At 29.7% G+C, this 15,452-nt stretch overlaps 1 protein-coding gene across 1 annotated transcript; it reads right to left on the minus strand.

Annotated features, from left to right (window-relative positions):
- Positions 1-7,709: 7,709 nt before the first annotated feature.
- On the minus strand, positions 7,710-8,997 carry LOC125873213 (putative phytosulfokines 6). The gene is made up of 3 exons (XM_049554113.1): positions 8,785-8,997; positions 8,504-8,583; positions 7,710-8,171 (listed from the first exon to the last, which is right to left on the minus strand). The coding sequence occupies exons 1-3, from the start codon at positions 8,894-8,896 to the stop codon at positions 8,058-8,060; spliced, it is 306 nt and encodes a 101-aa protein (XP_049410070.1). The 5' UTR covers positions 8,897-8,997; the 3' UTR covers positions 7,710-8,057.
- Positions 8,998-15,452: the final 6,455 nt, after the last annotated feature.

Consider the following 15,452-nt stretch of genomic DNA (forward strand, 5'->3'; position numbering starts at 1 on the left):
GATTGGCTTAAAAGTCGGTCAAATCTACTTTTAAGTCAGTTTTTTACTTTTGAAAGTGTTTGGCAAATATAAAAAATAACTTAAAATAAGTCAAAAATGACTTAAAATAGGTTACGAAGTGTTTGACAAGGTAAAAAATGACTTAAAATAAGTCCAAAATGACTTAGAATAAGTCAGAAACCAAAAGTAGGTGTCTACCCTACTTTTTATTTTTTGACTTAAAAATCATTTTAATTTGATTTTTTATTTTTAACTTAAAAGCTACTTTTTTTAAAGTTAATTCAAACGGGACTACATGTAAGACACTTTTAGCTAGTCTTATGAGCTAGTCGTCCACGTAGCATCATTTTGGTTCACCTTTATTAAGAAGCTTTAAAAATGTGTTTTTGATACTGAATGATGAATATAAAAATATTAAAATCATCACTATGCCGCTACTCGTTATATATGTACACTATTAAAAATCACTATTTTTTATTAAATCCAACACAACACTATTTAATATTTTATAATAAAATAATAAAATATCTTTAGTACTAATTTATTATTGACCAAAAAAAGTTTTAGAGGTTAGACAGCATTACTGAATGACACGTGAAGATGGTGGAAAAGTGAGATATTAGGTAGCGGAACAAGGAGGCAAATAAGTGGGCAAAGAATTTTTTGAGCTGCTTTGACCTAAACTGTGATTCTTTTATTCTTTATATTCTATCATTAAAAGATATATTTATTGTATTTATTTTTAAAAATTCAGTAATTCATTAATTTGAATTTATATCGAATAAATTTAATACCATTTAATTAAGTCGTTGTAGTTACTGTAGAACAAAAGGCAAAGGCATCGAGGTTCTTTCACCTAGACGGTAGAAATTTAATATAGTGATCTAGAATTTAGAAACCGAGCTAGACTTTAAATTTATGAATTCGAGTGATTCTAATCTTTTAAAATTATTAGATTCTGAATTAATGATACGTATATATTGAATGAATTTTTAAATGCAATTTGGACCAATGCTAGTGAATTAGCTAGGCCCTTGATCTTGACCCTCTACCAAAATGTTCTTTTTTCAATTTAATTATATTGTGTCATTATTATGTTCACAATTTCTTTAATCCTATGCTTTTAATCAAATGAAGTATTATTTTGATATTGGAAAGGCAGAAAGTTACTGCCTTTTATAACAGTTAACACTGTTGACTAACAATTAAGTGAGCAATCAAGAAGACTCTTTTAAATGTATAACTATATATAATAAACAGAAAGAAACAAAAAAAATGAAAGTGAGTAAAGCATTAGCTGGCAAATTATAAAGCACACATCACGTATATATACACTACCAGTATATAATAATTGAAAAATGACAAAGCAAAAAAATTAAAAAGGAGGGGGTGGGGGTTACCCCTGTGCTCACACACGTGTACAAATATATATATATGTAAGTGTATATAAAATTTAAAAGTATTTTCTATACGTTCATATTCAATCATGAACATTCGTAACAAAATTTTTAATTTCGTACTGATCATCCATAAGAGAGTCTAGACTAGTCCATAAACAAAAAAAACAAGAACAAAATTCCAAGAATATTTACTATGGGAATAGACTGAATTTTGTAATTTTGCTTAAGGATCATGCTTACAGCAAATAAGATCGATGAGACGTTCTTTTCAACTTATGGATGATTATGTTGCCTGAAATGGTAAAATGAAAAATAAATTAGCAACACCTTATGTTTGATTAATAAATATAAATAATTAAATTGTATAAGTTACGTGTAAGAATTTTTTGAACCGATAATGTATATAACTTAAATACCTTCGTAATGAATTGCATTAGGCATCGTACATGATGTTATAATTAGTATCCTTCAATAAAATATAAATTCAATTGATCAATATTGCTAAAACAAAGTTAATCCAAGTTCATTTCTGTCCCCATTGTTAAAGAATACGATGGGTATTTGCCAATATATATCCACATTAATTTGGTGGCAGATATATACAATTGTGTTAGCATTTATAGTTGCCAAATTGTTTGCCCCCTTCTTTATTTTTGCTAGTAAAGTTGTGGGGATCTTGGGTAGGGAATATAATAAATTATGAAAATTCTCTCATTTAATATTTTTAAACCCATGATTCAAATATTATGTATCCATTGCAACTATATGTTTTTATAATTAAAAAAAACTGAGATAAGTTTATAAAACATAGATAAAATAGTGTAACCATCTTTACTTGATATAACATGTAGCTTTCATGTTAGTTAACATTATAGTATTATTATTTTTAACGTTTAAGGGATAATTCTTAAATATCTTTTGATATGACACGATATCTTTTATACATTTTATATGTTAAAGATTGTACAAATAAGCAGGGGCAGAGACACCTTGTAGTCAGGATAACCTCCTATAATGAAATATTATATTATTTATACATTATTAGAACTATTATATATAATATATGTCGAATTTTTATTTAGCTAGTTCGTAACTCAAAAATTTTGACTTCGCCGGGGTAAATAAAGCAACACTATAGTTTTCGATAAAGTGGGGACCTTTGCATGTCTGAAATCTGATATATGAATGCACTCTAATTTGGCGATGGAATAAACAGAACAAGGACTATCAAAAAATCACATGAGATTCTTTGCGCCTCAAATTTTAAGTAAGATTATTTTTCCCTTTTGTGTCCTGGCTCTTGTGGTATCTCCGTAAAATTTTATATTTTTATATTTTCTAAAATTGATATATTATTATCTGTTGGTATATATGTTATGAAAAGGCTAAATGACATACTTGATTCCTACTTCATGTTTTTTTTTAGTGGTGTGCTTATGTTCTAAAAATTCTGGATGTGACTCTAATACTAAATAATAAGAGTATTGTATGTACTCACTTTGTTCATTTTTACTTGTCCAATAACGACTTGATATACCTCTTAAGGAATAATATATAACAAGAGTGATAGTTTTACAATATCACCTTTCAATATCTACAATAAATTCATTGTTTTGATAAATGCATTGAAAAATTCTATAATTAATAATAAGGATAAATTAAAAACTAAGAATAAATTTTCTCTCAGATTTTTTGACATTTATTTTTAATATGTTGGACAAATTAAAATGAATGTAATGATTATATCAACAAAACAAATATTGGAGTAGTTTTTTACATTTTAGAACTAGTCAAAAGTTAATATCAACAATCTAAGATCACATGTTTTATATCAACAAGACGAATTATATGTATATTTTAAAAAATCTTTATGTCTCGTGCAAATTAAACAAGTGAAATGAGTTGTTCTTTTTAAAATAATGGAACTAAGCATACTTGCTACGACTTCAACTAACACCATTATTATTAGAGCAACTTTCACATAGAGCAAACACAAAATTCATATTTGTATGTTATAGCAAAGTTTGCATAATTGCGCTCCATAGCAAACATAAATATGTATATTTCGCTATACATATACAAAATAAAGCAGTTGTATAATCTGCTTTGGTATACATATACAAAAAGATCAATTGTATAAAGTGAGAGAGGCGAGTGAGCGAGCGAGATCTGAGAGAGGGGAGAGAGGGGAACGAAAATATATGTATATATACAATTTTCACGCATTTTATACATTTGCGTTTTTGTATAAAGTGAGAGAGGCGAGTGAGAGAGAGAGATCTGGGAGAGTGGCAAGCGAGATCTGGGAGAGGGGAACGAAAATATATGTATATATACCATTTTCTCTCGCTTTATACAAACACAAACAAATTTTATACAATTTGCGTTTTTTGTATAAAGTGAGAGAGGCGAGTGAGAGAGCGAGATCTGGGAGAGTGGCGAGCGAGATCTGGGAGAGGGGAGAGAGGGGAACGAAAATATATGTATATATACAATTTTCTCTCGCTTTATACAAACACAAACGCACTTTATACACTTGTGTTTGTATAAAAAACGAGAGAGGCGAGGGAGAGAACGAGAATGGCGAGCGAGATTCACCAGGAGAGAGGTGAAATAGCAACAGTTTGCTATGAGGTACAATTAAATCAAACTATATTAATAGCATTTAATTTGAATTAATAGTTTGTTATTATATACAATTTCCCATTATTATATTATTATTAATAATAATAATATGGTCAGATTGTGATGACAAACGTTAAGATTCTCATAACAACGCAGGGATCAGGAGTTGTTATGATTAATAATTTCTCCAATCATTGTGATTTGTGTTTAATTAATGAGTGTGTGTCTTTTTGGAGCAGTAAGCGTGGGTAAAAATTGGGAGAACAAAAATAATAAAGAGAAAGCATGACTCGCTTATTAGGCTTTAGGTATTTATTTTCTTTTATATGACTCCGTATGTTGATATTTAAATCGAACAAGTGTCACAAATTTGAATAATAACAACTTACAAAATTGAGGAAACGAATATGAGGCTAATAGTCCAGTTGAGTATGGGCCATTCGGGTCGATGCTTTCATTACGTAAAATATTTGTCAATATTACTAGCCCGTTAATCAGAAAGCACACAACATAATTTTTAGGGCAAACTACAGAAATCACATACTTTTAAGGCAAAATTACAATCTATCCCTTAAAAGTTTATAATTACAGAAATCCCTCAAACGGATACAATAATATAAGCGTTGATACAATAAACTGATGCACGAGATACATTAATCGTTAAGTAAGATACATTACATTTTATACATGAAGTGCGAAAATGAGGGATGTTGGAAATTTGTAAAACTTATAGGGGATAATGGTAATAAGTAAACTAAAAGGTGGGATTTCTGTAATTTTTCCTAATTTTTATGATACAGTTTTACTTGAATTTAATTTTTTTTGTCCAAAACGTTTAATATTGGGCTTTTTTTAGAGCAACTTTCACATATAGCAAACATAAAAATCATATTTGTATGTTATATCTATAGTTTGTATAATTGCGCTTCATAGCAAATTTTATGTTTGATATGGAGCTTTTGATTTATATAATTCGCTACAAACATCCAATTTTATACAAAATTGTTCAGTTTTGTATAAATTCTTTTATACATTGTAATTTGTATAATAAGATCGGTATTTGTATATTATAAGTGTATATGACGAAAATATATGTATTTGTATTTGTATATACAATTTTCTCTCGATTTATACAAACACAAACGCATTTTATACATTTTATACCGAAATGTATAAAATGGCTAATTGTATACTGAAAATGGCTAATTGTATACCGAATCAGATGGCAAAAAAAGGGGATGTTTGCTGCGAATTACAATTAAAATAAACTATGGCTATATCATTTAATTTGAATTAATAGTTTGTTATTTCATACAATTTTTCCTTTTTTTTATGGATTAAATCTTTTGAGTTTCAATTAAGACGTATAAATTATGTATTTGTATATACACTTTTCTCTCGATTTATACAAACACAAGCGCATTTTATACATTTTATACCGAAATGTATAAAATGGCTAATTGTATACTGAAAATGGCTAATTGTATACCGAATCAGATGGCAAAAAAAGGGGATGTTTGCTGCGAATTACAATTAAAATAAACTATGGCTATATCATTTAATTTGAATTAATAGTTTGTTATTTCATACAATTTTTCCTTTTTTTTATGGATTAAATCTTTTGAGTTTCAATTAAGACGTATAAATTATGTATTTGTATATACACTTTTCTCTCGATTTATACAAACACAAGCGCATTTTATACATTTTATACCGAAATGTATAAAATGGCTAATTGTATACTGAAAATGGCTAATTGTATACCGAATCAAATGGCAAAAAAAGGGGTGTTTGCTGTGAATTACAATTAAAATAAACTATGGCTATAACATTTAATTTAAATTAATAGTTTGTTATTTCATAAAATTTTTCCTTTTTTTTATGGATTAAATCTTTTGAGTTTCAATTAAGACGTATAAATGTATATAATGCAACATCAAGAGTTATTATTAGTCATGTTGAGATGGCCTAGTTGGTCTAAGTCGCCAAATTAAGGTTCTGGTCCGAAAGGGCGTGTTTTCAAATCTCACTCTCAACAACTTTTTTATTATTTTGAGTTTTTGGTAATTTATTCAATATTATTTTTTTATGAATAATGTATAATTAATTACCTATCGATGGTCTCTTTTTTTTTTAAGTCAATAAAGTGTTATTGCTGCTCCTTTGAGAAATGGATGGACATAGAGCTGATGTTCAACTTAATTTAACTAAACAGCAAGTTTATTGAACGTAAATTAATGCACTTTGCCTACGAAGTGAAAAACAGCATCTGATTCATGTTCCCAGGAGAAAGGATTTAAAGATGAATAAAAGTACCTTTATATTCCCCTATTTGCTTTTTTTGCACTGACAATACAAGCATTGGATACGTTTCGATGTGATTTGAAGTTAAAATTCTAATTTAAAGAAATTGTATGTACGTACCATTTCAAATTGCATGGTCAAATGATCCTAATCTTTGTAAAGCATTTTACACACTTGATTTTTAACGAGATGTTAAGTAGTTCTTCCATGTGTTACACATTTTAATTGACTATAATTTTACTGATAATATGTATAATATATCGATATTGCTTACATAAAATTATATTATATGCGCGGTGCTTTCAACTCAAGAGTGTTGAGCAATTTGTGTCCAGAAATTCAATCATCTGATCTCTAGCTGATGCAAAATAGCTGCACCTAACTTATGGCCTCTACATAAATATGTGATCATCAAATCAAATTCTATGTCACTTCCCAACTGTCTTGAGTAAATTCTTATAATAAAGTCATGCATGCTATATATTAGCTGCTAGCCTCACATAATTTTGGAGTTATAAAATGGTTAGGAAGCTTCTCTTTATACTTCCCCATACTTTATATCTCATCATCATGCTAGCTGCTTCCTCTTCCTCTTCCACTTCCTCAAATTATTTATCGTAATTTTTAAAAATGGTTAATTTCTTCTTAATCAGTCCAAATTTCAAAAACAATGTTATATTTCTATATTTAATAAACCTTTAATTTTAAAATCCTCATTTTATCATTAATGGATGATTTATAGTCACATCAACATTTTTAACTTATTTCAAAACATAAATTTTGAAAAAATATTTAAATTGAATTTTGTGTCAAGTCAAATGACGTCACATAAATTGATATGGCGAAAGTACTAACTAATTGACCTCAGTCAAGTTTAGGGTAGGCTTTAGGTACTCTACCCAAATTATTTATAATAATTATTTTTAAAAATTATAAATATATTTAAAAAATACGATAAATAATTTGAGACGAGAAAATACTTATTATGAATCTCCCCCACACCCAACTTCTCCTTTGTCGACTCTGTCAAGCTACTTACAAACAACCACATCCCATTAATGTTTTCAAACCACCTTCTCATTCTTTCTACTCTCCTCCATCCTAATCATCTGATTGCAAGTATTGTCACTTTAAGAGAACAAAAAGAGACACTAAATATTTTTGTCTAATTTCACCCTTAGCTTACTACTATAAGAAAACATAAATATTCATTAATATGTAATTCAAGGAAGAAATTAATTAATAAGGGTAATTTAATCAACTATATACCTTACTGTCATATCAAATAATATTCTTAATGTTTGTGCTAAAACATCAAATGACATGTCAAAAAGACTAAGGGTCTTACTTTTTTCCCACACTTCTATTTGTCCACTTTCCTTTAAAATTAAATACTCATTCTAAATCATTTTTGAAGTCTATTATATAAGATTAGACACTAATTAATATGAATACTAAGATAAAATATGTACTTACTTTCTTAAGAGAGTATGCAAAGTCCAGCATAAACAAGTAAAAGTTACAAGTTTAGATTTTTGGGATGAAACAAATAAAAACCACATTTGTATGCCAAACATAGAACTTAGAAAAAGAAATGGCACCAAAAAGGAAAAATTAGGTAGGAAGATTATTTAATGTGGAAAATAAAAGGTCTTTAAAGCTTATCTAGCTAGTCATTTTAATTTATTGACAACACTAGCTAGCTTAAAGGATTAAATATATTACTTATCAAGGATGATTATGGTCTTGAGTGTAGATGTAATCAAGATGAGCTTCTGCAACTACCCTTCTCTTCATGCATTCTCCATCTTCTTCAACACATTCTTCCAACCCCATAAGCTTCTACAAATTAAGAAAACAAAAACATAAGAGTCAAATAATTAATGATTTTGTTAATATAATGGACCATATAAATTAAAGACCAATTCACAAGTTTAAAAGTTAGTTCATGTGAGAATTGGCCAATCCCATAAAAGGTTTGATTCAAAACAAATAATATTATATCGTAACTGAATCTTTATCTATATATCATGATTTAACAAAAAAATTAAATTAAACCTTGAACCTAACTCAATCGAAAACTGAAAGTCAAGTAATAAAACAACTAACATGTTGTGAATCTATTTATAAGAAACATAAGAAAGAAAGACAAAAAATAATTATAAGAAGTTTACATTTAGGCTATCGTTGGTTTCCATGTGGTCAACTGAATATAACGGAAAGTTGACTTTCCCATGCTTTACATCCTCTTTCACTGCAAGAAAAACATAATTTTATCATATACATACGTGCAAAAAATAAAAAAGAGAGAGTATAGATTATATGATTAAATATACTTTTTTTCATAAAAGGGATTGCTCAGACGATAAACAGTGTTTATCAACCTCCGCACCCTAAAATAATGAGTTCGAGTCCGAGAAAGAGCATAATGATTGTGCTAGCTATAGTTAATTACCTTCACTTCTGGTTGATAAGAAATAACGTGAAGATGATGCTGGTGAAAGGAAGACAAAGAGGAAGATGATGAGAAATACAAGAAAACATGATATGCTTAATTGCTTCATCATGAGTATGATAAGTAGTACTACAAATTATAGCTTTGTTAATTTTAGGTTTGAAAAATTGAGAGAAAGATATATTATAAATTGAGGGGTTGTGGAAAGAAAACGTGTCTTGTATATATAACATGCAAAAAGGCGCACTATTAATCCTTTCATGGAATTGCAATCACATAACTCGTTGGTGGAATCAAAATTTTCGATAAAGAATTTAAATATAAAGAAATAAACATAAAAAGTCAAAAGGAAAATCAACATCTATTATATAAGTAATATAATATTCTATCGAAAAAAGTTTAAATGAACCTCTGAACCTTTACTAACTCCGTCTGTCTAGAATATATACTTACTTTATACTACTCTATGAGATAATAAATCTTGGTCCCACCCACCCATCATCTACCTTTTTTTACATGCCATGCATTCTCATGTGACCAACACTCAACTTTAATTTGTATAGTGGTCCAAGTAGTAGAGTAAACATTTAAAGAGTAAAATTCAATGTGGTAATGTGGTAATATAGTGGTTGACAGCATCAAAAAGTCAACCTTTTGGACACAATTTACATCACTAGCTACTTATCTTTTCTCCTTTTCCACTCTTTATTAATCATCACTCATCAGGTACATATGAACTATAAAGTGCGCTAGTTCGACTAATTGAAATTTATGATGAATAAACTTAAAATCGATAAGGAATAAAAAATCATATATAATATAAAAAAAATAAAATTTCTAAAAATTGATAAATCTTAATCATCCCATCAAGGCTATATTTAATTTGTTTTACTGAACAAATATTTTGAGTATGGCTTTAACTATATCTCCAGACACGTTTCAGAAATGTTTATAATAAATAAAAAGGTATCTGGATGGATTCGTATCGAGAAGTTCTATATTGGGAATAAAACCCTCCAAAACAAAGATAAATCCGTACTTAGAAAAATTCAAATTCAAAATTTTTAATTAAGAATGAAAAAGTAATTATCATTGTACCACAATCTTTGTTGGTTATACACATCATTTATTCTTACAACAAACTGTGGTAAGACACTAAAATCCACTGTCTTGGAAATCGTTATTTCTTTCTCTATTGTAGCTGCCATTTGCAGTTTTCTTAAATGTATTTTGTTGACATAATGGAAGGAGCTGAGATACTTCTTTGTATGAAAGTTGTAGAAAAAAATTTCCTTTAGATAAATTAAAAGAAGAAAAGTTAGAACAGGAAAATGTTAGGAAATTGCTGCCCTCTCTAGCTTCAGCCACTACTATTTAAAGCGCACGTAAATTCGCTCTTACGCAATAATTCATAAATTATATAGAATATGTAAATCGTATTAGGCGTAGTCAATAATATAAACTTGATTGAAAAGTATCGACGTGGAAATTAATTGTTAGCCTTTCATATGCAATATCATCTGAAACACCAATTCAATTATTCTCACGAGTCATAAAAAGTGATGTTGCAAAGTAGCAACTTTTCAATTCAACCGCATAGATTCGTTACATGATATTGCGAATATAATGCGATTTGATAAGGTTTTATCTTCTTCCTTTCGAGAATACGTAACATCGTTATCTCATAATTTCCTAGCACAAACTAATTCAATTTTAAAATATTAGACTTTCCCTTATATTGATGGGGACTAAACTAGAGGCTTGTATTAGTAGTTTTTGTTCCGTACCCAATAAAAATTTACTAAATATCTACAAATATTTAATTGTGAATTTTATTATTATTATAGTATTAACTTGATATCGATATTAAAACTCATAAATTTCAAATTATGAATCTGTCTATAAGGCATAAGCCATATAAATGACATGCAATGAGGTTAACTTTCACCATACCCAAAAATGATCTACTAGGATTATGTAATTTCGAGTGTAAGTTTCGTGTACATATTTTCTACTAGTGTAAAAAGTATTTTAACAATCATGTTAGCTAGAAGGTAATTACCGATTATCCTCTAATAAGTGATATAACAATAATTTCAGTGTAATCTTACAAGTGAAGACTGTAAAAAAGAATATGAAATTATTTCCGCTAAACCGGAGAAAGTACTTCAAAGGAGTTTGTGTAAATAAGACCACCAAATAGAAGAGGGAATGTTCTTGACTTCCAAGGGGGGAGCTTCATTAAAAAAATACTTTGCCCCTGAAAACAAATCTAATTTCCCAAATGATTTTGACGCTTTTATCTTTTTACTTTTTTTTCTTTTATTTTATGGATTAATTAAAGGTGTCTTTGTTTCTTCATATTGTGACTTGTGAGTGCCTTCCAGACATAGTGCCACTATAGTTTATGTTTGTTAAAGACTAGACATTACAAATTTAAGTCACTTTTATATTTGGGCTGTACAACAGAATCCCTACTTTGTTTAGCACTAACTGTAATTTGCTTGGACAAGTGTTAAGGATTTGATATCTTTGGCATCAAAATTAGATCTTCTAAAGATTTCAAATGTTTTATAATCCCAAGCATATAGCATCTAATCAATCATATTATTTTATAACCAATAGTTCAAGGTTTATTCTTGCATATCACATATATCTTGCAATTTTTGTAGCTTTAATTCAGATAATTAGATTGAATAGTATGAAGTCGTATTGGTCTGTCACAACTTGCATGATTATTTTTTTCCTCTTCTTGGTTTGTAATTTTGATGTTATGATGGTTCGATATGATTTGTGAATAATCCAACATGATAATTAGATTAATCATAGCATAAAGTCGTACCGATCTTTCATATGCCACACTTTTGAAAAATAACTTGTTTTTTCCTCTTCTTTGTTAGTAGCGTATAAGGGTCAGTTTGGATTGGCCTTAAAAAAAATAGCTTTTAAGTAAAAAATAAAAAGTCAAACTGAAGTGACTTTTAAGTTAAAAAATAAAAAGTAGAGGGAGACCTACTTTTGATTTTTGACTTATTTTAAGTCATTTTAAACTTATTTTAAGACATTCTTGACCTTGCAAAACACTTCTCAACTTATTTTAAGTCATTTTTTACTTATTTTGAGTTATTCTTTTATATTTGTCAAACACTTCCAGAAGTCAAAAACTGATTTAAAAATAGGTTTGACCAACTTTTAAGTCAATCCAAACACCCTCTAAATTATGACGATCATGTATAGTTTATGAGTAATCAATTGGATAATTAGGTTATGTATACCATGAAATTATATCGATTTGTCATGTGTGTGTCACATTCACCAATTTGCTTGCAACACATAATGTTTCCTCAGGCCCATCCCATTTTGACATTAGTGGACTAGAGCTTGTTGTACCTATGGCCCAATTAGATATTGATCATGTGGGCTAAAGCCCAATTAGATGTTGATCTAATTACTCCTAAGAGGGAACCTTCTTGGGCCATGAAGAAAAACCACTGTGAGTATTGGCCCAAATACAAGTGTATTTGATGGTTGGACAGTAGAAAATAATAATATTATTATAATTAGACTAAATTTTAGGTTTAGCAAACATAAAAATTATATTTGTATGCTATAATTATAGTTTGTATAATTGCGCTTCATAGCAAACTTTATGTTTGATATGATTATTAATATGTATATTTCGGTATACATATACAAAAGAATAAATTGTATAATATGTGTTTGTATAAAGCGAGAAAGAGAGAAAGACAAAAGAAAACTGGCCAGGAAAAGATATGTATTTGTATAATTATAAGTGTATAGGACGAAAATATGTGTATTTGTATTTGTAATATACAATTTTCTATCGCTTTATACAAACACAAACACAATTTATGCATTTGTGTTTGTATAAAGTGAGAGAGGCAAATGAGAGTGGCGAGTCGCGAGCGTGGCGAACGTGATTCTCTGGGAGAAAGGCGAACGAAAAGATATGTATATATACAGTTTTCTCTCGCTTTATACAAACACAAACATAATTTATACATTTGTGTTTATATAAAGTGAGAGGCGAGAGAGACTGCCGAGCGCGATCAGGAGAATGGCGAGCGAGATTCGCTGAGGAGAGAGGCGAATGCCAACTATTTGATATGGGTTACAATTAAATAAAACTGTGGTTATAGCATTTAATTTGAATTAATAGTTTGCTATTTTATACAATTTTCCCTTATAATTACCCCATCAAACTTCTACCCTTTTTTGAAGTAGACACCTTAAGTTTGCAGGGGTCCTATTACCCCACGAAGCTATTTTTCACCATGATAAATACACCCTTTTAACCCATTTTTAGAGCATGTGCGATCTCAAGTTTGAGAGGCGCGTGAATGAGGCAAAATTAACCCCTAAACCAGTGTTTTAGTGCCATGTGGCATCAACAATTTAGAATTTCTTTTCTTTATTAAATAGACCATTTTCCATCTTTCACAAACCTCCATTGATGGCCATTGAAGAGCTCTTCATTTCCAGCCCAAAAAAAATTCTATTATGTTCATTCCAATAATTCAATTTATAAACCTCCGTGAGATGCCATATGAACTTCTGGAGGTTGGCGAGTTCCCAAAAAGTCCCTTTTCTATATCAACCAAAAAAGTCTGTTTATAAATTCACTGCTTCTTCCTCTAAGTACCCAACAATCCGATTAGCCAATTTTGGGGACGCCAAATAGGAATGAGTTGAAAAATACACCTTGGACAACAAAGACTAATGCACGTTCGTACAATTTAGAGTTCCATAAACTGATAGATCGATGAAGGTCATGAGATGCATCTCTTCGTCTCGCTTCTTCGAAGAGGGTTTTGATCACATTGAGCACATAGTGCTTACTTAACTTGATCACATTCTTGTGTACCCATAAACAAAGAAGATGCCATTTGAGCTGCCACTATGAAGTTCTCCAATGATGGAGCCTCTTCTATCAACCACTGTTAAAGTTCTATGAACATCTGCAATGGAATTTCTAAAATTTTCCAATGATCAAGAATGTTCTTCTTCGTCATGATTTATGTACAAAATGTTAAAGATAAAAAAGGGAATCTGTCAAGATTTTGAGCGGGTCTGGGTTTTACCCAACCCTTTACTAAAAGGAGTAGGAAAAAATAAAATTACATTATTTTATTTTGGGGTGAGACACACTCGCTGACAATGAGATTGGAGGTGTTGTTAAAATGGTGTATTTATTGTGGTTGAAATAATTTCGTGGGGTAATAGGACTTTGTCACACCCCAAATCCGGAAGTGAATGCACGTGTCCATTTCCCACCGGACACGTCAGCCTAACCCAACCACAACGATAGAGAAGTAGAAACACGAGAATAAAAGATAATAAATAAGCGGAAGACTTTAATTAAGACTCAACACTACCCAGAATTTGGTTGTCACATATACAAACCTCTAAATACAGAATTCGAATAAATATATACAAGTCTCAGAGTATAGTTCTCGAATAAAACAAAACTGAAAGTAAAGATAACTCAAGAACACGTCTGGAATGAACCGCTACCTCTCGAGTATGTCCTGAAGCTCAATCTGCTAAAGAAAATACTAAGCCGAATCTGAGAGAGAGCTGTCAACCTACACAATTGTGTAGAAGCAAGGGTGAGTACTGAAAACCACAGGTACTCGCAAATAACTCTAAACTAAGCAAAACTAGCTGCTACAAACAACTCCTTTCAATCCCAACCGAACCACCGAAACTTCAATCTAGCAGCAAACCAACCAACCTATACTAAACAGATCATATTCAACAGCCAGAACCAACAGTATATCCTCATCAACCTCNTACAACAGAATCCCTACTTTGTTTAGCACTAACTGTAATTTGCTTGGACAAGTGTTAAGGATTTGATATCTTTGGCATCAAAATTAGATCTTCTAAAGATTTCAAATGTTTTATAATCCCAAGCATATAGCATCTAATCAATCATATTATTTTATAACCAATAGTTCAAGGTTTATTCTTGCATATCACATATATCTTGCAATTTTTGTAGCTTTAATTCAGATAATTAGATTGAATAGTATGAAGTCGTATTGGTCTGTCACAACTTGCATGATTATTTTTTTCCTCTTCTTGGTTTGTAATTTTGATGTTATGATGGTTCGATATGATTTGTGAATAATCCAACATGATAATTAGATTAATCATAGCATAAAGTCGTACCGATCTTTCATATGCCACACTTTTGAAAAATAACTTGTTTTTTCCTCTTCTTTGTTAGTAGCGTATAAGGGTCAGTTTGGATTGGCCTTAAAAAAAATAGCTTTTAAGTAAAAAATAAAAAGTCAAACTGAAGTGACTTTTAAGTTAAAAAATAAAAAGTAGAGGGAGACCTACTTTTGATTTTTGACTTATTTTAAGTCATTTTAAACTTATTTTAAGACATTCTTGACCTTGCAAAACACTTCTCAACTTATTTTAAGTCATTTTTTACTTATTTTGAGTTATTCTTTTATATTTGTCAAACACTTCCAGAAGTCAAAAACTGATTTAAAAATAGGTTTGACCAACTTTTAAGTCAATCCAAACACCCTCTAAATTATGACGATCATGTATAGTTTATGAGTAATCAACTGGATAATTAGGTTATGTATACCATGAAATTATATCGATTGGTCATGTGTGTGTCACATTCA

This window comes from Solanum stenotomum, chromosome 8 (assembly GCF_019186545.1).
Source record: "Solanum stenotomum isolate F172 chromosome 8, ASM1918654v1, whole genome shotgun sequence".
Lineage (NCBI taxonomy): Eukaryota > Viridiplantae > Streptophyta > Magnoliopsida > Solanales > Solanaceae > Solanum > Solanum stenotomum.